Genomic DNA, 23,008 nt, shown 5'->3' with positions numbered 1-23,008 from the left:
AGCCAGTGCAGATCTGATTTCAGAAGTGACTAATTTGTGTATCCTCAGCGTCAGGTTTTGCGAGACCACTTTTATCTGTTGAACAGGGATTGCTCTGGGAAGGAGCGATAGGCAGATTTGTGTTTTTGGAAAGTGTTCCTGCCTTTTCTTTTTTTTTTTTGCCTCCCCCCTCCCCCCCCCCCGCCATGATCCAGAGATAAGAATCAAGTAGCTGCGCCTCGGTGCACTGAAATTTCCACCACTTCAATTCCCCTTGAAAGGGGTTAAAAAAAAAATAAATAAAATCTCCTACTCGACAAGAAACCAGATCTTAAGTGTTTAAGACCATTCCTCAGAAAGTTTTGTGCCTTTTTTTTCTTTTTTTTTTTTTTTAATGCCTAGACTTTCTCATGTAAAACTTTCCATCACGAAGTAGCTCCTTGGGGGTTTCAAAATTTAACTGTTCTGTTGCCGGAGGGAGTTAAATGTAACCAAACTTCACCCTGTGTCAAAGCCCCTAATCTCCTTCCTCGAAACTCAATTAAGAAAAGCTGTTTCGGAGACATTTTGAGCCGAGGAAAAAAAAAGTTGATGGCAGCAGCATCATTTCTCTAAATCTGGACTTATTAAAAATAAATAAATAAATAGTGGGTCGGAAAAGTTGATTTATCTGTGTTTAAGCTGGGCAGTCAAATTTTTCAGTTTTGTTTGATTCTTCTCAAGGATGGATGAATTTCAAATCTGCTTCGTGCTGAATTGGTGTGTTCCTCATCTCTCGAATGAGTATGGACTTGCCTAAATCCTCATTACTATATTTTTCAGAAGCGTATCCGTGACTTAATTGATGTTTGCAACCCATCGGCCACTAGGATTTAGAAACGTTTTTCACTTTCCTTAGAATTGTGGTAAAGAGCGGATATTTTTAAGACGACGATATAAGGTTCTTTTTAAATAGAATTTAAAATGTTAGTTCATTTTATTAGGAAATATGCTTACTTAAGAAATGTTGGAAAAACTGTCTTCTGTAGCATCAGCCCGGATGTATTTTCCAGAGATGTTTAATGCTCCAGAATAAAAATCGATTTTAGAACAACAGCTCCTATATGTCATTGTGTTATACTGCTTCATCTAAAATTTCAGAAATATTTTTATTGTGTTTTCCTGTGTTCTTTAGTGGCTCGTTAAGTGTATTATAAGAACCAATTTTTGCTTTGTCCAGAGGCAAATGGAGATAATTCCTCTCTGGTGTAGCGAGTGCTTATTTGGTCCCACGCAAACTTGCTGCCTTTCTAAATACTTTTTTATTTTTAAATCGGAGATCTTTAATCTTTGGTTACATTTACCGGTGGCTGCTTGTTTGTTTGCTTGTTTATTTGTTTGTTTTTGAGGGCTTGATCTTTGCTTTCCCGCATCAGCCTTAGGGGACCAGAAGAAAAGGCGCAGAGTGGGCTGGCTTTATTTGACTTTCTTTGGCTTATTCCCCTACCGCCCAAGGAAAACTTTGCTAAAGAAAAATTAGAAACCCAAAACAAACAGTGAGAAACCCCACCCCGCTTTCCCTGCTTGGCATCACCTCGGATTTGACACGCGGTTCCTTTTTCCAAGGGCTCAATGAGCGGCTCCTATAACTCCGTCTCTAAATTCGTTTGACATTTTATTGCTCATGAAGAAATACAAGCGCTTGGAAAGTGTTTCTATCTCTATATTTAAAAAACAAACAAACCCTAAGACCTGCTCAGCCCTGCAGGAAGCAGGTAGTGAGAAATATAACCAAGAATCTCTCTCCACTAATTTTTAACATAATGGGCGCTCTAAAGGGCAATATTTCACTTCTTAAAAAAAATCCTTTCTTTGGGGCAGCTCTGAAAAGAAAACAAAAGAAGAAGAAAGATATTTGGAACTTAGTGAGGGAAGAGAGAGAAAGGGAAGTAACTTGTCATAAAAAAAGGAAAATTCAGTGCAGTGTGCTGCAATAAAAGAATATGACCGCTATAAAACTTTATAGGGTATAAATTTCTGAAGGTTAAGGAACTAAACGGCTGTAAAGCAAACAGTGCAAGAAAACTTTCAGGAACTCCTAAATTACTACAACGACTTGGGAATGTGGGGAAACCCAACGTGTAAATGCTCTTGTTTCTGCTTCAGTTCCATACAAAGTTCCCCCTTTTTTTTCCTTTTTTCTCTTTTTTTTTGTTTTTTAGGGGTGGGGGTATTTAAGAAATAAGCGGGGGGGGGGGGGGAGAGGGAAGAGGGAGAGAAAAGGTGGGGAGGGACTTCGGCTAATTTATTCTTCTCTTGCAGATGCCGTGAAAATCCAGCGCTCTGGATGATTCCCTTTGTTCTTTTTTTTTTTTTTTTTCCCCTTCTCCCCCCCCCCTTTTTTTTTCTTTTTCCTTTAAAGCAATTCCAGGCTGCCAGAACGCTGAGCCGTGCACACAACAACACACACACACACAGGGGCACCCCCCCCGCACACACTCGAAGTTCTGGCGAGACGTCTGGGCTTGGGAAGCTCTTTATCGGTTTACAGCTCTGGCCTTCCCCCTCCAGAGCAGAATGACCAATTGTTTAGTCTCGGAATTTGAAACAATAGCGGTTTTCAAAAGCAAACCCATTTTCCCTCTTTTATTGCCGGCTGGATGGTGCGGTTCTCCCCGCGTAAAATTTAAGCGCTGCGGAGCGCGGAGGAAGAGCTCAATTTTTCCCTTTTCTCCGTCTTTTTCTCCTCCGCCTCCTCTCGCTTTTGCCTAGCTTTATTTCCCCAGGTCCGAGCGGGGATACCCCCCCGCTTTTTCTGCCCCCCCACCCCAAAGGGAATCTCCCCCCTCGCTGCGCAGGCTGCGGCTCCGCGCGGCGCCGCTAGGTGGCGCCCTTGCTCCACGCAAGACGCGCGTCTCCCGCGCGCGGCCGCGGGGCTCCGCGTAACACCTTGACTTCGTTAGCGGCGACAAGCGGGCTGTTGGCTGGCGAGCATGAATAATCCCAAGGCATAAAATATAGGGTTAATTATAGCTATTTTGCCGATTTTATCGCTTACATCTATTTTTCCCTGCCAGGGTAAATTATGCGAGTTTTGGGGCTTTTTTTTGTTTTTGTTTTTGTTTTTTTTTGAATGTGGAGGCTCTGTGTTGGGATGCGGTGAGAGGTGGGACACGCATCTATTTGAAATGTTCATTTAAAAGGGGAGAAAAAACACAAACCCATCGTTTTTTGTCTTCTGCTGGTTGGGGTGGAGGTGGGAGGACAGCTTAATTATCTCCAAAGCGAAGATTTACGTTTGCAGGGCTGGAGAAGAGAGTGGCTCCAAGATTTCGGGGAGAAAAGCGCACCCAAACCCAGGATATTTTTCCCTGACTCTTCACCTCAGCCGTCAGGATGACCTGCGCTGTCTCGGCTCTTTATTTTATATGTTTTAGATTCATGACCATTGCGGGGAAAAAAACCCCACAGTATATACTTTTTAGGAGCCGAACCGGTCATTTTTGGTATAGTTGCTCTGTCTTTTGGTAATGCTGCTGCTCTTTGCCCAAAGTCTTCACTTAACATGTTTGGAAATATTTTTAAATGCTGCAAAATAGTAAAATAATCCAAAAAGCTCTTAATTTACCACGTTTTGTGATAAGTACAAATACGCCACTGACGCAGCGGCAGCAAAAATTTAAACTTTTAACTCCGTTAGTCCACTTTTATTTTGGCCTTTGTTTCTTAAAAATTACAAGACAAAAACAGTCTGAATAGTTTCAGTCCTTCAGCTACAAATTCAGCTACAAATAACATAGAAAGGAACGGTATCAATAATTTCGATATAGGTTTTCTTCCAAATTGTTATAAACAGATATTTTTCTGAATAAATTTTTCTCCCAAGTCCCACCAGAAAATACGCCCGTTCTCCCGTAAGCAACATTCTGGGGGAGAACGTAACAAATTAAACCGACGCTCACGACAGAACGGGATGCGATATGTTGTTTTAAAAAGCAAAGTTTAAGCATCTCAAGACTGTTTAAATGCTATTAAATGACATACAAACGTAAACAGAAATAGATGGGGAAAATAAAGAAATATCTTGCCCTTGTGCGCTCAGTAAAATGCAGAGTAGTGAAAAGTTAAGGTTTACCTAAGAAAGGATTTGGGGTTCTTTTTTTTTTTTTTTTCCTTGTGAATTCCCAATAAATCTTTCCTCCACTGGGTATTTATAAATTATCTTCTCTCTCCCAGACACACACACGCACACACACACATCCCCACTTGTTTTTTCTTATAATAGAAACATTTTCCTTTCATCAGGAATCCGAGTACAGTATATGAATGATTTAAGATCAGCCATTGATTTCTGGTGCATTGGTGAGTTACCATCACATCATGACCATAAAATTCTACTGCACTTGATAAAAATGTTAACTTCCAAGAACAACTTCACTCCCGGCTTCCTGGGGTCCATGTACGAACGGGAATTCCTGCTATTTTTTACTTTACAGACTTCAGTAGGTGGAAGCACGCCTGCAAATACACACAGAGGAAGATAGCTGCTTTTCTAAAAATACTCGATTCAGATTTTTTTTGGTTTTTTTTGCTTTCTTGAAAATTCTAGCATCGAGCATCCCCACGCCAGGCTGCGAAGCTCTATTTACTTCTGTGCACCATTTCTGGGGTTTTATGTCCAAAGATGAAACCAAACTCTGCTCAATCGACAATAAAAGTGTTGAGAAAAATAAAATGTTAACTTGTCTTTTAGGGGGGAAAAAGTCTTAATTATACCACTGCAAGTACTCCAACAACAATAATTACTTGAAAAGGCTCTTAGACTCGACTGAAATTATCCCTACACAAAATAAAGGAACCGTATTTACTTAAATTATTTCTCTAAGGATGGTTTTAAAGTTTTATTCCGTTGCTATCTTTGTTTTCTTTCTTTCTTTCTTTCTCTCTCTCGTTCTCTCTGCCTTTCTCAATTCCCTGCCTATTTCCACTGCCAATTTTAATTCAGGTATTTTTTTTCACCAAAGCCCTGGCAAGACAGACTAACCGAAACACTTCAACTTTTTCCTCTTTTCCATGTTGTGGAGGTTGAATATCGTCCCTCAGCTCAAGGCAGGCAGGAGCGAAACCGTCTTTAATTCACCTTTCTCGTGTCAAAACCGCGCAGGCGGATGCAATGGGAAGCAGCAGCAATCTACCCAGGGCAAAGGAAAAAGAATGAATAAATAGAGGTTTAAAAGAGTGCCTTTAACTCCTGATGAAGGTTGAAGCATTGGAAAATATAGCTGGCATTGCGAGGGGCTTGGAGGGGCGCCGTGGGTGTTAGGCAGGCTGGGGCAGCGTTTGGGCTGGGAGGGTCTGGTGTCGTTATTAGCTGAAATACGTCGCGGTAATATTTGCTGACTGCGATAAATGAATTTCAAAATCTACCCCCTGTGTGTTTAGATGGTGGAAAATTGCAGCGTTGGCATCTTAGGGGTAAGTTTGCTCCGTTGTTACCAAATGCCAATAAAATAGAAAGCCTCGCTCCTCTCTGCCTGACCCCATCCCCCCTCTTCTCCCCAGTTTTCATTAGAAGTATCATGCAAAAAATAAATAAATAAATAAATAAATAAATATGAAATTATTGAGGAGGGGGTGAGGTAGGGAACAGCCATCAGTTACTGACCATAAAGGCTCTGTTCTGGATGTGATAAGCGACACAATACTTTTAGTTCGCAATCATCCCCGACCACGTCTTGAGCAAGTCCTCGGCGGGGGAGGAGGCAGGGAGGGGGCTGCGGGAGAGACACAAAAAGTCAATGTTATATATGAAAAACTATAATCATTTTAATTCAATATTGACACCTCAACATCTCGCTGTAATGCGGACGGGTCCAATCGAAACCTCTGGTTTATAGCAGTAGAGGAACGAACTCGTAAAATCCTAACGGCTTTTATGTAGTGCGGTATAAACAACAACAACATCCCCGGCTTTATGGCGTTTTATAGTTTGTTAAACAGTTTACAGCCTTTTTTGGGGCTATTACAAATGCAATTCCCTTCATGTGATAGTTAAACCTTTATCAATAATAAGGAAATTGATCATTAAAATGTTAAATATGACTACCTCGTTTGTTTTAAAATATGTTTAGGGTAAGAAGCTGTATGATTTGATAACTTGTATTAAAATACCAATTACATTTATAGGACCTTTTAAAACTGGTAGCAATTAAATCGTGTTCTTTTACAGTTTTCCAAAGCGACCCTGACATTTAAAAAGGCTAAAACTGCCTCGTTAAAATTTTGAAATTAACGACTGCGAGCGCTTCTCTTTAATTTTCCAACACTCCCCAAAAATCAATCTTTTGGGTGGTCTAGGTATGTGATTTGTTGTGAGGCGAGCGATATCTCATTAATGTAGGTAGTTAAACATATTTAATCCGTATATTCACCCCACCTCCTTCTCCCTTCCCCTCTCGCTCCCTCTCTCTCTCTCTCTCTCGCTCCCTCTCCCTCTCTCGCTCCCCCTCGCTTGCTTTTCCTTCTTTATTCTCTCACACTCTTCCTTTCACAATCATGCAGTGCAGAGTCCGTGTGGAGTAAGGAGAAGCCAATAGGATGAGGTTTTGGTAATAGATGCAAATGATCATGAAAAGACACTGCAAAATATGAAACAACTCATTTGCGCTGAAGTAAATCACTGAAAACTGTTTATGAACTGGCATCTCTTCTTGGAAATGTAAAGCGAGAACTCTTTAAGTGGCGATTTTTTTTTTTTTTTAGGGGTGGGGGGGAGGAAAGAATTCAATATCATGCAGGCTTAGAGTTTTGATTATATCCTCCTTTTATATTCCTGGAAATCACAAACTGTCGTTGCTTAGCATCTTAGCGCTTTCTTTTTTTGCTAATAGATTCCTGTGGTCTGGTTTGGTTGGCTTCTTTTTTTTTTTTTTTTTTTTCCTCCTTTTCTTCCTCCTCCAAACAAATATTCTTATTTAAATTAAAATGAGCTCTTATTTTGTCAACTCACTCTTCTCCAAATACAAAACCGGGGACTCCTTGCGTCCCAATTACTATGACTGTGGGTTCGCTCAGGATCTTGGGGGCAGACCCACGGTGGTGTACGGACCCAGCACGGGGGGCACCTTCCAGCATCCGACCCAAATCCAGGAGTTTTACCACGGAGCATCCTCACTCTCCAGCTCCCCTTACCAACAGAATCCCTGCGCCGTGGCGTGCCATGGGGACCCCGGCAACTTCTATGGCTACGACCCCTTGCAAAGGCAGAGCCTCTTCAGCGCCCAGGAGTCGGACTTGGTGCAGTACACGGACTGCAAGCTCGCTGCCAGCGGCCTTGGAGAGGAGGCGGAGAGCTCGGAGCAGAGCCCTTCTCCGACCCAGCTTTTCCCCTGGATGCGACCGCAAGGTGAGGCGAGATGGAGAGGACAGCGAGGAGGCATTTCCTGAGCCCATAAAGTAGCCCTCTTGCTTTCTTTCTGCCCCTCTTGCTTGCTTGCTTTCTTTCGCTCCCTTTTTCTTCCCCAGTGACTGTATTTTACTGCTTTATGGGGGTAAACTTTTGCACTTGTAAATTGCTTTATAGTTTAATTACCCTGAAGGAGACCTTTTCTTCTGGGGGCTGAGCGAGCCCGGCTTTCTGTGGAAGGAAGCGTCCTTAAAGTTTATGGCACTTTTATAGCCTTAAAAAGCCCCTTCATTTTTGTTTTGCGTTTGATTTGGGATTTCGGTGGTGCTGCTTGTTCTCCCCGGGCTGCAGCTCTGATTTTTTTTTTCTTGCGGGATCCCAAAGAGCCGGAGTCTGTTGTTGTTGTTGTTGTTGTTGTTGTTGTTGTTGTTGTGGTTCGGGTAATAATAAGTGTGCAAGTGCAGGCTTTAGCTGGGCTGCTCGGAGTGGGCTGGTGGGTGACCCCCCCCCGCCCCGCCACCATCACCCCTTTCCTTTATAACCATCTTCCCTTGTATAATATTCTCCAGGAGCCTTTCCCTCTCCCTCCGCGCTTCCTGCCTTTGCTCCTGCCAGTCCTTTCTTCCTCCCCCTCCCGTGCCTGTGTGCGTGTGAGTGTGTGTGAGTGTGTGTGAGCGGGTGTGAGCCTGTGTGTGCCTATTCCCGAGCCTGGTTTATGTATCTTTCAACCTCCTTCTCTTCTTCCCCTCTTCCACCCAACCTTTGCAATTCCCCAGCAGCCGCTGGACGGAGGAGGGGGAGGCAAACCTACAGCCGCTACCAGACGCTGGAACTGGAGAAGGAATTTCTATTTAATCCCTACCTGACCCGCAAACGGAGGATCGAGGTCTCGCATGCCCTGGGATTGACAGAAAGGCAGGTCAAAATCTGGTTCCAGAACAGGAGGATGAAATGGAAAAAGGAAAACAACAAAGACAAGTTTCCCAGCAGCAAATGCGAGCAGGAAGAACTGGAAAAACAGAAAATGGAAAGAGCCCAGGAGGTGGACGAGGAAGGGGAAGCACAGAAGGCGGACAAGAAATAAAAGGATTTTTAAGGACTGAAAGGCAAGCGCTGCTGGGGTGGAAGAGCCCCTGAGCCCCACGTTAATGGCAGTTAATGTAAGGGAGGGGTGGGAAAAAAACCAACAATGCATAGAAAAGAGAAAGGAAAAAAAAAAACCTTTTATTGCTGTAAAACAATATAGCTGTAAGCACCACTTTCCTGATTATCCTTTGATACAATGAACAGTATGCAAAAGTGATCGGGAGGTCTCTCCTGCCTTTTGCCAGTTATTAACTAGTGGTAGTGTAACGCAATAGCTTATGTAAAACATGACTGTGAAATTTTCTCTCTCTCTCTGTCTTTCTCTCTGTCTCTCTCTTCTTTCCTGGGGGGTGGGTTGGTTAACATAGCTTTCAATGCTATAGGAGTTACGTGAAATTACATTTGTGCACTTTTTTTTTTATTTTCCACCTTTTTTGTTGTGGTTTATCTGTATGTATTGGAGGTAGCTATTGAAACAAACATCCCAACAACATGAAACTGCCTATTTATGCTATAGTTATCTCTCTTTTTCTCTCTCTTTCTCTCTTTACTTTCCTTACTTCTTACTTCTGTTCTTTTCTTTGGTTAGGGATTTTCTTTTTTTTTTTTTTTTTTTTTTACAATTTTTAAATGTCTCTTCCAAAAAAAGGGAAAAAAAGAAAAAAAAAGACAAGAAAAAAAAGCGGTTTTCTCTCCTTTAGTTAGCATGCGCACAGTGAAGCAAGTTGTAAAGTGATCTTTAGGTTAACTGTGAAAAAGAATGTATACTGTATACGTGAATTACTTTATTGGGGGAACTAATGATATATTTTGTTGTTCTTTCATCACTTTGTTCTATTGTCTAAACCTGGAAGCGGCGGAAGAAAGTTACAATAAAGTTTACAAGCGAGAATTCCGTGACATCATTCTTTTACTCTGCTCCATTTCCTCCAGGACCACTTTGATAGAAAGGAAATAAAAGTCAATTGTGTCGGAGCTGCAGCCCTGGCCATCAAAGACTTCTTTGCCTGGAGAGATGCTGGCGGGCTGGATCGCTGCTGGGACGGGCTGGGGCCGGGGAGCTGCTGCCTGGGAGCGGCGGGGAAGGGGAGGGGGACGGGGCAACTGCCATGGCTTCTGCTCTTGTTGTTGTTTCTAACAGTTCCTGGGTGGTGACAGGTTGGGAGGCTGTGTGGAAATCCTTCCTGAAGGTAACGTGGCGCTTTTTTTTTCTCCCCTCTTTGCTTTCTCCTTCCTCCTTTCTCCCTCTCCTCGCCCACCCCACTGTCCCCGCAAGACGCAGCCCAGCTCTGGGTCCCCCTCTCCTTTCCTCCCACTCATCTGGGCTGCAAAAAAAATAAATGGTCAGTCGCGCAGCTGAGCTGCTTTCTGCTCCTTCGCCTGTCGAGCTGCCCTGCCATGGCAATAGAGGAGTGCGGGGACGCACACCCATCCCCTTGCAACGTAACCTTGGGAAAGGAGATCTAGCACAAACCCTAGATGCACGTCCACCATTGTCTGGGCTGCTTTTCCTGCCTCTAAGACTTTCTTTCTTTCTAAACCACCACCCCCATCCCCTTAAAAAAAAAATAAAAAATTGAGGCAGATCACATTTTGGAAGGTCTCTCTGCTTCTGCAGCAGAAAGCAAATCAGCCAGCTGGTAAGGTTTTACTTCTAACTGTAATTGAGTCCCGCAGAACCGCTGACACGCTAAACAAGGGATCTGTACACTCTTTATTTTTCGCAACAAGAAAAGCAAATGCCAGCTCAATACGAAGCTCAAAGCCTGTGGCACTGGAATAAATTAGATATAGAGCTGAATGGCATTTGGGGAAAAAAAGAACCCTGAAACTATTAGGTATCAATGAGACATTTGTCTTTTTTTTTTTGGGGGGGGGGGGGGGGGTTGGCCGGGGGGGGGAGGGAGTCACGGGGGGAGGGGAGGGAATTATGTACAGTCCTGTGAAAAAGTACCTCGGAGCTGGGGAAATGGTGCGAAGGAGGGAATTTTAGACGGGATCAATAAAGGGATAAATAGAGCTCCCTTCCTTTTCCTCCAGCAGAGAGAGACCGAGAGGGAGACGCTGGTTTATCAGCAACGTGCTTTTACCCCCCCCCTTTCCCCTTTCCCCTTTCTCCCTCGGTCTGAGCTGAAAACTGATTACAGGTTGCTTATCGACTCCAGCACAATTTCACTCTTTCCAGCATAGATCTTGGAGGGTTTTATATCGCATCAATTATTTATCATATTTTATAAATCCAGCAGCACTACAATTTTTTGCCCCCGAGGAGGGAGCGGGCGGCGATTGGCGCCGCCGGAGCCACGTGCCCGCGCGTCACATGGGCCGGGAGGAAAAAGGGCTCCTTTTTGGTGTAAATCTGGACTCTAATTCCGTAATATATCACGGTACCTCGTAAAACCGACACTAAAACGTCCCGACCTACAAATCACCCGGCCAAATTATGAGTTCATTGTATTATGCGAATGCTTTATTTTCTAAATATCAAGCCGCAAGTTCGGTTTTCCCATCCGGAGTCTTTCCCGAGCAAACTTCTTGCGCTTTCGCCTCCAACACCCAGCGAGCGGGGTATGGGGCCGGATCCACGCCTCCCTTCGCCGCCTCCATGCCCGGGCTCTACTCCAGTGGCAGCGCCGTGCACCCCCAGCCCCCCAGCATGTATTCCTCCGGTTACGGCCTGGAGCCCGGCTCCTTCAACATGCACTGTTCCCCTTTTGAGCAAAACCTCTCCATGATGTGCCCGGGAGATGCTTCCAAGCAGAATTGCAGCAAAACGGACCAGAGGGACTCAGATTTGCAAAGCGACAGTAACTTCCGTATCTACCCCTGGATGAGGAGCACAGGTAAGCCCCAGCCTCCCTAAAGAAAGGAGCCCGGGGTGGAGGGGGGGGCGTGGGGGGAGTGTAAATTATTCCATGGCGTGCGCGGGGGGTGGCGGAGGGGGAGGGGAGGGGGGAATTGTCCCCAACTCCTTTCATGACGTTTCACTGAAAACGCATCTTCAAAAGAGAGGGGGAGAGAGCGACCCCCCCCCACACACACACCCTCCCCGCCATAAAGCCATCCTTTTAGCTTTAAATATTTATTGGTGTTGCTGGGGCTGTGTATGTGCCATGCAAAAGGCAGTTTGTCTTAGAGGGGACAGACAGAGCTGCAGAAATAATGGCCAGCCCCTTCTTCTCCTATATTTACAGGATGGAGATTGTGCTACCCCCATGTAGATATAGATATAGATTCTGAAAGAAACTGTTTATGGGAGGTGCTTGCAAGCTTGGTTTGTTTTCTGTTAGATTGCAAAACCTTCATTTGCCAGCCCCTCACCACAATCTCCCAGACACTGCAATTAAGCGTAGCGTGTTGCCATCAGAAACAGCAACACATCATTCCCGCTGCAATTAAAAGCCCGGCTCTTAAAACGGTGACACTCCGGCCGGAGTCCGGATGGATGGATGGATGGATGGACGGATGGATGGATATCGGGGGGGAGAACGTTTTTCTGTGTCACCTCGCAAAAAACAGCACCGCGGAGGGGTGCGGTGTGCTCGGGAAAGGCTCTTTGGGGACGCCAGCGTGGCCCTGCTGGGGGTCCCCGGGACGCTGCGGCGGCGCAAGACAGCGCAGCTCCGCGGAAGGCCGCGCAATGTTCCGCGGGAGCGGAGCGGGGCGGGGGACGCCCCGCGCCGGGACGCGCTCCCCCCCGCACATGTGTCTCAAACCGGCTGAACGCCGGGCGGCCGCGCTGCCTTCAGTCACCAACGCGCTCCGTCTCAGGGTATTAATGTCAATTAACATTTAATAAATATCCATTTCCCTCGCGCGGGAGCCGTCCCGCCCGCACGGAGCCCACCGGGACCGGGCCGGGTGCTCCGGGGCCGGGCTGCTCCCGCTCGGAGCGGCCCGGCCGGAGTCCGTGTACACGCGTGGTTGTGTTTACACTCGTGTAATCCCGAGAAGGGGGGGGAAAGGCGCTGCTGTCCCGGCTGGGAGCGGAGGGGAAGGCGTGAGCTCATTTTCCAGCCGCCCCGGCTTCGCCTCTGCCGTGCCAGATTGCAACTTGAGAGCATCCCTGCGAGCCAGCCGCCCTCCGCCGCCAAATATTCGGGAAGGGTCTTGTTAGCAGCCCTCGGGGGCGAGGAGAGTGCGGGCCACCCTCCCTGCGAAGCAGAGGAAAAAGAAAGCAGCGAAGCAGCCGATGTGTAGCGGGTTATAAAGGCAGGAGTTACACTCACACTTATTTGGTGGTCAGTTCTTTCCATTACCTGCTCCATAATTCATTCACTTTTACAGTTGATTTATCAAAGACCAAATATTTCTGGCCGTAAACACTTCATCTCTGCTTTTATCTGACTTCAGATTTAAGAAGCTCCCCCCGACCCCTCCCCGGCTCACCCCCTTTTTAGCCTGTGACGCTGCGAGGATCGACATTAGAGAGGGTTTGGGAGCAGGGCAAAAAAAACCTGCGCTCCAAAGCCCCTGGATGCTCTGAGATCTGCTGTGCCTAAAACCAGAGAAAATCGACCTCGGTCGTAAAAGCGGGGTCCCCCTCCCACCCCACCCCCCCGGTGCCTCATGCCCACTGTGCGATCGCGCTTGTGGAATTTCATCAGCGAGCAGAGATAGAGTTGTCATCCCTATTCAGCAGCAGTTTATGGCTCTCCCCTCAGCGGATTTTACAACCCACATTCCACGACCTGCACATTTTTACTTTACAGCTAGCCTGGCTATTTTGCCTTTTTTCCCCCCTCCTTTTAATGACTGGATCTTTTCTTCTTTTAAAAGGAGGGGGGGGTGTTAAAAAAGGCAAGAAGAAGAGGAGTCCAGTGGAATGTGTGGAGGAGAGGCCGAGGGCTGCTGTTCGCCATCCCCACTGCTCTGGGAAAGAATACATTATACTATAGATATACATAGCATTTACATAGAAAATAGAGTCAGGATCACAAACACCATATTGTAGAATTATTTCCAATCAGGCCGCAGGAAATGTCGGGTGGAAGGGAGAATTAGGAGCTGGGCCCTTTCCAAACCCCGTTCGCAGGCAGCTGGAGGGTGGTGGGGAGCTTGGGCTAAGTGTTGAGGCACTTCTCATCTGCAGACACCCCCACAAGCGCAGACCGGGGGTAGTAGCCCCCCCCGTCAGCCCCAGAAGTCAATTTTGTACCTAGAACATCCCCTGAAATAATTAAGACCATCACACCTTGCAAGCAGGCGCCCTGATGACAGCTTTAAAAGAGGACAAATAGTTGGATTTGTGTAGGTAGCAGATGCCTCTCTCACTCTGTCTAAACTGGATTTCTGTATTTATTCCCCAACCATCCGAAATTTCTGGTGTCTAAATGAAAACTAAAGCAGGAGCTCAGAGTCTGAGGGGTCCTATGAGGGCAGGAAACTTTCTGAAGTTTGTTGTTCCCTCGGAGACACGCACAGGCAGCAAAAAAAAAAAGAAAAAAAAAAAAGCACAGCACGTTTTTCCGAGACGAAGGGAAATTAAAGCTGGGGTGGTTTGGGGGCTGAGAAGAGGGAGGGTGAGGTGGGGAAAGCCTCGAGCAGGATGAGTTGATCTCGCAAATAAAAAGAAGGGCTGTCCCAGGTTGCACAGATCCTCCGAGGACTTTGTCCCCCCGTGGGACTGCAGTGGATGGGTGCTTGGTGCTCGCTAAGCAGCACCCAAAGGAAAAAGGAAGAGAGCAAACCAAGCCAGCAGCCCCAGAACATCTCCCCCAAAACCCCAGCTGATGTAAATCTGTATTTATTTCCCAGGCACCGACAGAAAACGCGGCCGCCAGACCTACACCAGGTACCAGACCCTGGAGCTGGAGAAGGAATTCCACTACAACCGCTACCTGACGCGGAGGAGACGCATCGAGATCGCCCACGCCCTGTGTCTCACCGAGAGACAGATCAAAATCTGGTTCCAGAACAGGCGCATGAAGTGGAAAAAAGAAAATAAAACTGCCTGCTCCGGCTCCAACAGCCAGGAAAAACAGGACGCGGAGGACGACGAGGAGGAATGAAAGGGGCGAAGAGGTGGATGCAGGAAACGTGGAAACCCACGCGAGAAGAAAAGGCGGGGGGGAAACACACAGAAAAAGACTATATATTAAAATAGATAAATGATAAGTGCATAAATAATTAAAAACCCTAGGAATGATACATTGTGTTTCCTGACACTGAAAAAAATACTACCTATATTAAAGTCTTTTTTTTTGTACAATAGAATGACTATCTACCTATTAAATGTGGCTTTAGAGTCAGAATAGACACATTTTTCTATGTGAGTCTTCCTATAGTACAAGTAATTTGTAAATCTCCGTTTGTACTTCGCGGTGTACCTTTTGGTATGAAGTAACGTGGTCGTGTTTAGCACCTTTAATTTAGAAAACGTGACCTGAAAGTCTGAATGCAAATTATACTTAGCGTATATAGTTCTGTACATAATATGAATGATTATCACGCCTTCTCCCTGTAACCTCTGTGGTTCTTTTCTCCTTGCTATGCTCTTTTGTCTGTGTATATTTTTACCTGGATTTCTTCCTTGTCCAACACTCTACGAAAAAAAGAAAGGAGAGGAATTAATATTGTGCTACGTAAAATGTTGTATATCAAAGTAGCAAATTATTTAATGGCGACGCGTTGCTTTTTTTTTTTTCCCCCATGTCTGTGATTATTATTCTTCGAAATAAAAGAAATCTCCAATAATCTACCAGCGCGTTGGGTTCCTTCCCCTTGTTAAAAATTACACACCGGCTTTTGAAAGTGTTTTTTCGCACGTAAAAATATACTAAAAGATCCTTTTAGATTAATACATGCCCCGGCCCATCATCCTGAACTTCTCTCTCTTTTTTTAGGACAGTCACTCCTTTCAAAATTTTAGTACCTTTTCCATAGATTTGGCGAATATAGTGATATATTAATTGATAGTGGGGGCTCTCGAAATGCGGGCTGCTCTCCTTTCTCTCTCTCCCTCTGTGATTGCGCTGGGGCTATTACCGAAGTAGGTAAGAGCATAAAGGAGGAATGTAAAGAAGCCAGAATCAGGCCAAATAGTCTTTCCGCCCAGTGCTTTAATTCTCTTCTTCTTGCAACTAATTTGCAGAAAACCGATCTATTTTGCCGTGCCTTTAGTATTTTTTTTTTTTTTTTTAGAATCTCCCTCCGCCCTTCAATTACTTTACTGCGGACTGGAACTCTTTCATTAGCACCAAATAATGTTTAGCATCAAAGCACGCATAAAATAAATTAAAGCAATTAAACGCAGGGGAAAAAAATCAACAATGCAAAACAAAAGGCAAGTAAATTTAAGCACTTGCGCGGGGGAGCACCCTCCGCCGTCCTCTCCCCCTCCCGCCCCTGCCTGTTTATTTACATTTGCCAGGCTGCGCAGTAAAGTCGCGGATTCCTCCCGCGGAGGCTCCACGTAATTTGCTCCACAAATACGTTGCGCAAGATGTACAGGGGGGAAAAAAAAAAAACAAGAGGAAAATAATGGAGCCAGCTTTGGAAGGACTTGGTGGTGGCAGCTTCCCACCTTCTCTCCTTCCTTCCTTCCCTCCCTGTCCCTCTGCTTCTTCACCGCCCGCCACTGCAGATGACTTCGAGTCCTCGGCGAAGGCGCTCAGGGCATCCTTCAGCAGGTTTTAGCGAAAATAAGATGCCACGTCAAGCATCTGCGCGCCCACATCTACACCACAGCTTCCCAGTATATGCTGCATATACTAATTATGGGCAGCCCATTATTAAAGGCAGCGGCTCTAATGGCTTTTGCGCACCGAAATTCCCACTTGAAGGCAATGGGAAAAGAGAGGGAAATTGTCCTTTTTCCTTGGTGAAATCCCTTGGTGCAAGCTCTTTGCGGGAGCGCTCTGTGCATAGCGGGGATGGAGGGGGGAAAAAAAGAAAAAAAGGAAAAAGCAGCGGTTCCAGAAATTTCGCCCCCTCCCCGCTCCTGGACCGCAGTGGCCCGGCTGGTTGACCCCCCCTGGCACGGCCCTTGGCGGCCGGGGGGCAAACAGGAATTGAGGAGAATTCCGGGGAAAAAAGGCAAAGCGAGTCACACCGACGCTTTAATCTGGTAAAGGCAGGGTAGCGGTTTACCGGCGGGGTGACTCACCTTGCAGGAGCATCCCCCCCCCACCCCGCGCTACAGCCGGGGGGACCCGGGGGGGTCCCGGCGACTCCGTGGGGGTGTTTGGCCGTGGGGACCCCGGCGGGCACCAACCCCGCCGGCTCGGCTCTGCCCGGGGCGTGGGCACCCCGGCCAGCCTTTTATTGCCTTTATTTGCCTCTTTTATTTCCCCCCCGAAATCTGCTAATTGCTCCTTTCAGCGGAAAGGATCTCAATTGCGTTAAAAAAAGAAAAAGACATCCAAAATCCCACCCGAACCCCACTGTTTTACTGTGCCTTTCCCCAGTTAAAAACCAACCCCAACCCCAAGCTCTTTATTCTGGGGGGGCTATTATTGTTCATAGCCTAACGTCTGAGGCAGCGTTCGATTATTTCTCTCCAACACCCCCCACTTGCAACCAAGGAAGGGGGAAAAAAAAATATCTCTGAACCCCTTTTCATATTCTTTTATTTTTGTTTTAAAAAAAGATGGCGGCTAAGAAAAAGACTGCTGTTAAACCGGTCATGAAGAAATGCAATAAATTCCTTGTTGTTTTATGAAAATTTACAACTTTGTGATAGAACTTTATGAGTGGCTGGGTTCTGGGATTGGCCAGAGCCGGTCATGTGGACTGCTAACCGTGAACATGAACTTTTTATTATTTCCCATGTGGTTATATTGCACCATTCTTCTGTCCGCTGCACCTTGGGTCGGATCAGTGTCCTCTATAGGGCTCTCGCCTCTTTACATTTTTTTACTTTTGTGTATAAGCTCGATAGGGCTAAAACAGGGGAGAGGGGCGGGGGGGGGACGCCTATACACACATCCACACGCACACACAGACACCCACCTCCGCGCACACACATAGCAAAAGAGTTATATGGGGTTTTTTTATTATTTTTTTTAATTCCTCTGTTAATTTGCCTGCTGATTTGGAATCTCAGTAGTAATGGAGGGGCAGAGGAGATTCTGGACCGAGTGGAGGCTATCATTTTTCAAAGAGGGAAGTTACTCCATTTTCTATGCAAATGACAGAAATGCAAGAAGCTCTCACAAGTCAGAGAGGCAATCGACGGCTATCAGGTTGGGACAATATTTGTCAGCTAACAGATAAGCAAACGCTGTCTCTCTCTCCCTATATAATTTACTTATACCACAGAAATGGACGTCAAAAGGTAAGGGAATAATATCTGTTTCTCTTCATTTAATTTTTTCTTTGAGAAAAATGCATTTGTCAAGCTGCCTTTTCTATTCCAATCCCCATCTCCCTCTCCCCTCTACCCGGGGGGGAGGATAGAAAGAAAAGGGTGGGGTGATGAAGAAGGGAGGCACTGGAAGAAATCAGGGGTGGTGGAAATCTGTTTAAGTGACAATTTCCCCGAAAAAGTGGGGCGTAAAGGAGAGAAAAGGAGAGAAAGGGAGAGAGAAAGAAGAATGGAAAAAAGGTAAAGAAAGAAATTGAGAGAAAGAAGAAAGAAACAGAGAAAGAAAATAGAAAAAATATAAGAAAGGGAGAAAGAAAGAGAGGGAGAAAGAAAGAGATGAAGAAATAAGAAAGGGAAAGAAAAAATAACGGAAAAAGAAGGAAAAAGAAAGCCTGTAATGTCACCTGGAGATAGTAGACTTGGAATGAAGGATTTTGCAGTAGCTCAGTGACGGAGGCTTTTAGATACTGCCTTTAAAAAAATACCAAACCCTTTGTGGGTAGTTGTCGTGTTTTATTTTTTTTCCCCTCGCAGAATCTCCTGCCAGTTTGCCTGTCTTCAGGCGAGCCCAGTAATTTGGCGAAGTTTGTGTGGAAGCCAGTTGGGTTTTGCGTTGCTCTCCAGGGTCATTATTATGTGGGTGGTTTCTTCGGAGAGGGCAGTTCGCGGCAATCCTCGGAAATAAGGTTCTGGAAATTAGTTAAGAAAAAAAAAAGAAAAGAAAAGAAAACAAAAAAAAGAAAAGAGAAAAAAAAAGATAATAAGAATGAAGCCAACCCAGAGCGCAGCGCTCTCATTGTATTTTTTTTTTTTCCCCTCGTGAAACTCCCAAATGAAGCTGACGTTGCGATGCAATAAACCTCCTTGTATTTAATTGCGTTCTGCAGTGTTAACGGGGCTTTACGGCTTTCCCGACCGGAATGTCGGCTTGGGTTTCAGCCCCACGGTGTGCCGTGCTTTTCCACACCAGGTTATGTGCAAATCTCCCTCTGCTCTCCCTGTCTGATACCCTAACGCTTGCCTTCGGGTTTAGGAAAATATTTGTCCGGAGATGCCCGTCATTTTAAATGTGGTTTTTTTTTTTTTTTATTCCAAGATTTCAAGGCGGGGTGTTTGAAATATAGTACTAATTGCTACTGTTACGAGGTGATTTTTAAATAAGATAATGTAAGAGCCTGTGTATGTGAAGCGAGATTGAGTAAGAAGAGATTCATTACTTAAGCATAAACCATTTTATGACGTGACGATTTATCTCACCTAAACGGACTGTGCCTGAATATTGTGTGGACAAGAGTAAATGATCGCAAGCCGTGGAAATAATAAACAGAAAGTCATTTTTAAAAGCTATTTCTTCACGAACCTGTTATATTTTTCATAAATCACGGGGAAGAAATTAATGCCGGTTCAAACGCCTGTTCTCCCTTTTCCCTAAGTCTCTTCGCGCTCGTTTTTTTTGTTATTTTTTTTGCTCTTCGTAAGGAAAAAAAATATTGAAAATTAATTTAATTTAGAAACCTTGCTCCAAAACGCTTTTATGCCGATTCTTCCACATCCTGCGTGGGCAACCACTTGTGGAAACCCCTCACCTCGGTGCGGGCGGGTCTTTTTAACCATTTCAGCCCGGTCCGGCGTGGGATGACCGAGAAACCTCTGTGTACCCCGGTGTGCGTGTCTGGGGAGGGGGGCGTCCGCGCTGCTCCCGGCTTGGCTCCCCTCCTGCCACCCTCCCCTGCTTGTTTATTTAAGAAAACTAAAATAAAACGGCATAAAGCGGGGGGCAGCCCCCCGCCGCGCCGTCCCCCCGGTGCCGCCGCCGGGCTCGCCCATTCCCCGCCGTCTGCTGCCATCTACCGTCGGCGGCGGCGGCCGGCGGCTCCCGGGGGGCTCCCCGCAGCCGGTGTCCCGGCGGGGGGGGGCATGCCCCGGCTGCCCTCCCCTCTCCCCGGCCCAGGGACACCCCCCCGCCCCCCGGCAGAGCTCGGCCCCGCTTCACCCTTCAGGCCTGGTGCCCTGCTGTGAATTACAAACGGTGGATGTGCTTTTAGCTCTGTTTCTAGCCTTAAAGTGACTCTCTCTCTATACATACAGGATGCGCTGGCACATGTGTGTGCGCTGACATGTGAGCTATGGACACCTTATACGTGCATGTGGCTCTATGTACCCCCACCCTCTCCTGACACGCGTGTGCGCGGCCATGTGTGTACCGATCTCCACATGCATGCACATATAAAACCTCCCATCTCTTTTTCTATACGCACATGGAAGATGAAAGGTGGCTGCTCGGCGGCTGAGCGTGAACGCGAGCGGAGATGTTGTAAAATGCGATGCAATAATGACGTACGAGGCGAAGGGGATTTCAGCTAATCATAAAAGGCAGAGGAGCTTTTATTTATTTATTGCTTCGAGTGGTCATTTCGGTGGGGTCTGGAAAAGATATGTCAAGTCGTGTACACAGAATTGAGGTGGTTGCTGGGGAAGGAGCAGGGAGTAAAGGCAGACGACGAATCACTTTTAAGTTACTGTAGGCTTTGAAGGGACAATGCGGGTCTGTTATTTTAAAAGGTTTCTCTCTCTCCCTCCCTCCCTCTTGCTTTCTCCCTCTCGTTTTCTCCTTCTACCACACAGTTTCCTGGCAACTGTTTACGTCTAGACGAGGGACATTTTCTGGAAGAAAGTGAGATGCCCAGGGACTATGTTAAAAAAAAAAGAAAGGAAAAAAAAAAAAGGAGGAAAAAGAAAAGTTTCTCTCTTTTCACCAGCAACAGCCATGATTAACTTGTTCCATGCTGTAATTCCCAACACCCCCCAGCATTCGCCTTCCGCCTTACATGATCCGTCTCGCCTTTTCCTCTCCTTCTCCCTGCTTTCCCAATATTATTTGACCAGTAGCACCCCCTTTCCCCGGGCTTGCTTTCGCGGAAATACTTCGGTCTGGATGCTTTTTGACTCCCCCAATGTCCCTCTCCCCCTCTGCCCTTCCCTGCCCCCCCCCCTCCCCCCCACTTTTTTTTTGTTAATAATTAGCTGCACTCTTTAATAGAACAATGGTAGATTATTATTGCTTCTTTTCAAAGATCCCATTAACAAGGTTATTATGCACTGCACGGGAAGTCAGGTAAATTAAACTTAAATTGCTGGAAATTAAGTTTCAGGCGGTTATGCGCGGGGAGAGCGGGTATTTTTTTACACCTTCAGGGATCATTGTTTTAAATACTCCAACCCTGGAGCTCTACATGGCTTTGTCGGGTGTTTTTTTCTGAGGTGATTTCGGGTGTGCATGAGCATTTACAGAGGAGGTTTCTCTGCTGCCAATGGCTTTCTATGTCTGACTCCAGGAACAAGGGGTTTTTTCAAGTGGTTTCGTGGTGTTGGCTTGACTTTATGGCTGCAATAAGTCCCTCGGTAGGGAAACCCCCGCTGTGTTCTCACTTCAGAAGGATCGGGAATTCCAGCTCCACATGAAAAAAAGAGTTTCATTTTTTATTGGAACCAACTGCCCTGAACTTTCTACCAAGTTCTTAGCGGGTTTAGCTTTCACACAAGCAATGCTCTGTTCTGTTTGCTTTTCGAAATATTTGGGTGTTGTTTTAATCCCCTCATCTATCTGCCGAGCTCTGCTTGGTGGGGTTGGCGTTTGCTGGCCAGAAAAGCAAAGCGACAAAAAGCGGGACCTTGCTGGGCAGAGAGCTGAGGTTGTACAGACTGTAAATACTTCTCTTTATCTGTATTTATACCCTGCCAGTTGAGTGATGTCTGTCAGGAGGGGAAAGCCGGCTTCCCTGCGCAGTGAAATGCAACTTCCCCGCTTTATTGCTCCTTCTTACCAAACCCTGCGCCTGTTTTTGGGGAGATGGGGCCAAAGACTGAATAAAGACGTGCCCATAGGTGCCGTCAAAGACGGGTCTGACTTAAGGGCTACTGTATAAGCTCGTTTCTGCAACCGTTATTGCTCTGTGTGCGTCTCCCTCCCGGCCGGGCTGGCGCTAGAGGCGTCCAAAGGAAATATATTCGCAAAATCCGTCTCAGATTTACCTTCGGACTTCAGCGGGGAAAGCAGGAGAGCGTCTTGTTAAACAGCTACGCTGATAACCCAACATTTAAATTCCTTTCCCCCCCCCCTTTTCCTTTTTGTAAAGCTATTGAACTGGGAATAGAAACACCTCTGTGCTAAACATTCAGTTCTCGGATTTAGTGCGGTTTAAGACCTCTGCTCGTATTTACATGTATTATAGGTGGCAAATCAATTAGACCGCGGGCCTGACCCTCCGGAAGATGAAAACTATGGCAGGCATTGGGTTTTTTTTCACGTTGGGAACCAAGTTCTTTCTTTTCTTTTTCTCCCCCAAATAACCATCTATCCTGCTTCTAAGAGGCAAGACATATTATTTTTTTATCTATAGCGCGACTAAGATGTCAGCAATAAGCAATTAGCAAGCGGTCAGCTTCAATTAGTGCATTTTTATTTTCTTTTAAATGTCTACTGTCAAACTACGCAAAAAGCCTGTTTTAGCCACAAAGGTACTAGGATGAGCAGTATTTTAATACGGTAAAACTGGGGAGGGGGTGTGTGGATTTTTTCCAAACAATTTCGAGGGTTTTATTTGCAGAGCAATCACGAGAAGTGAGAGAAAATATGAGAGCAAAAGAGCAAACATTTTCAACAGATGTACTCACGCGTTGCATTATCAGGACATCCCATTTCTTAGCCCAAAATTTGCATGCGGAGCTGATCATGCCAGATAATCGCTGATTTTGCAGAGCTACAAATATTGCGTAACTCTCTATCAAACGTACGAGCTGTTCGGCTCCTGCAAAGCAGTTAACTTCAGGCTCCCATCCGAGCCTTTTTTTTTTTTTCCTTCTTCTCTAGTCATCGTTCCCTTTCAATCTCCTTTTTTTTTTTTCCTTGCATACCAATAAAGCAGATCTACGTAAGTTTGGGTCCATTCCATACACAAAGGGAAACTCTGCAAGAACAAATATAAGAGATATCAGTCAGAGAGGGGGTGGAGGATGGAAAACTACTTCCTTTGCATGTTATTTCCTTGAATTATAAGGATTACGTTTCAGTCGAAATGTTCATTGCAGCCGTGGCATGAAATAATCTTGGCTTTGCTGCTGTAAACATGATGTTTAAAATAAATTAGCTTGTAATAAGATACTAGTTTCGTAGATAGTTAAAGCTCCGTCAGAGAGCGCCGCATTGGCAGCTCTGCAGTCACCATGTAATATATGTAATTCTAGATTTGTAG

At 45.8% G+C, this 23,008-nt stretch overlaps 3 protein-coding genes and 2 long non-coding RNA genes across 12 annotated transcripts in view; 3 read left to right on the top strand and 2 right to left on the bottom strand.

Moving 5' to 3' along the window:
* Window positions 1-4,401: 4,401 nt before the first annotated feature.
* On the bottom strand, window positions 4,402-8,532 carry LOC128919355 (uncharacterized). The gene is made up of 3 exons (XR_008469883.1): window positions 8,226-8,532; window positions 5,624-5,732; window positions 4,402-5,149 (listed from the first exon to the last, which is right to left on the bottom strand). It is a non-coding gene; the product is annotated as an uncharacterized LOC128919355 (long non-coding RNA).
* On the top strand, window positions 6,334-9,341 carry HOXB8 (homeobox B8). 2 transcript variants are annotated; one of them, XM_054224632.1, is made up of 2 exons: window positions 6,334-7,363; window positions 8,140-9,341. In XM_054224632.1, exons 1-2 carry the CDS (start codon window positions 6,943-6,945, stop codon window positions 8,445-8,447), a joined length of 729 nt encoding a protein of 242 aa, XP_054080607.1. In that variant the 5' UTR covers window positions 6,334-6,942; the 3' UTR covers window positions 8,448-9,341. The 2 variants fall into 2 exon arrangements, with proteins under 2 accessions (XP_054080607.1, XP_054080608.1); XM_054224633.1 differs by having other exon boundaries at window positions 6,337-7,363; window positions 8,143-9,341.
* Window positions 9,342-9,481: 140 nt separating this feature from the next.
* Window positions 9,482-15,149, top strand: HOXB7 (homeobox B7). 5 transcript variants are annotated; one of them, XM_054224637.1, is made up of 3 exons: window positions 9,482-9,639; window positions 11,010-11,292; window positions 14,207-15,149. In XM_054224637.1, the coding sequence occupies exons 1-3, from the start codon at window positions 9,559-9,561 to the stop codon at window positions 14,458-14,460; spliced, it is 618 nt and encodes a 205-aa protein (XP_054080612.1). In that variant the 5' UTR covers window positions 9,482-9,558; the 3' UTR covers window positions 14,461-15,149. The 5 variants fall into 5 exon arrangements, with proteins under 5 accessions (XP_054080612.1, XP_054080610.1, XP_054080613.1 ...); XM_054224635.1 differs by having other exon boundaries at window positions 9,536-9,639; window positions 10,693-11,292; XM_054224638.1 differs by having other exon boundaries at window positions 9,541-9,639; window positions 10,939-11,292.
* Window positions 15,150-17,290: 2,141 nt separating this feature from the next.
* HOXB6 (homeobox B6) overlaps window positions 17,291-23,008 on the top strand; it is a 10,208-nt gene continuing 4,490 nt past the window's right edge. The window contains exon 1 of one of the 2 annotated variants that reach the window (XM_054224454.1): window positions 17,291-17,726. In XM_054224454.1, coding sequence (XP_054080429.1) covers window positions 17,713-17,726 — 14 coding nt within the window. In that variant the 5' untranslated portion in view covers window positions 17,291-17,712. The remainder of the gene's footprint in view (window positions 17,727-23,008) is intronic. The other variant, XM_054224453.1, reaches the window with a different exon arrangement.
* LOC128919246 (uncharacterized) overlaps window positions 17,846-23,008 on the bottom strand; it is an 18,859-nt gene continuing 13,696 nt past the window's right edge. For both annotated transcript variants that reach the window (XR_008469865.1, XR_008469864.1), the window contains exons 2-3: window positions 22,431-22,723; window positions 17,846-18,445 (exon numbers count right to left, since the gene is read on the bottom strand). This is a non-coding gene — a long non-coding RNA (uncharacterized LOC128919246). The remainder of the gene's footprint in view (window positions 18,446-22,430; window positions 22,724-23,008) is intronic.

This window comes from Rissa tridactyla, chromosome 19 (genome assembly GCF_028500815.1).
Source record: "Rissa tridactyla isolate bRisTri1 chromosome 19, bRisTri1.patW.cur.20221130, whole genome shotgun sequence".
In the NCBI taxonomy this organism is placed as follows: domain Eukaryota; kingdom Metazoa; phylum Chordata; class Aves; order Charadriiformes; family Laridae; genus Rissa; species Rissa tridactyla.
Note: the sequence above shows the minus strand (reverse complement) of the source record. Positions and strands in the feature narration are given on the sequence as shown.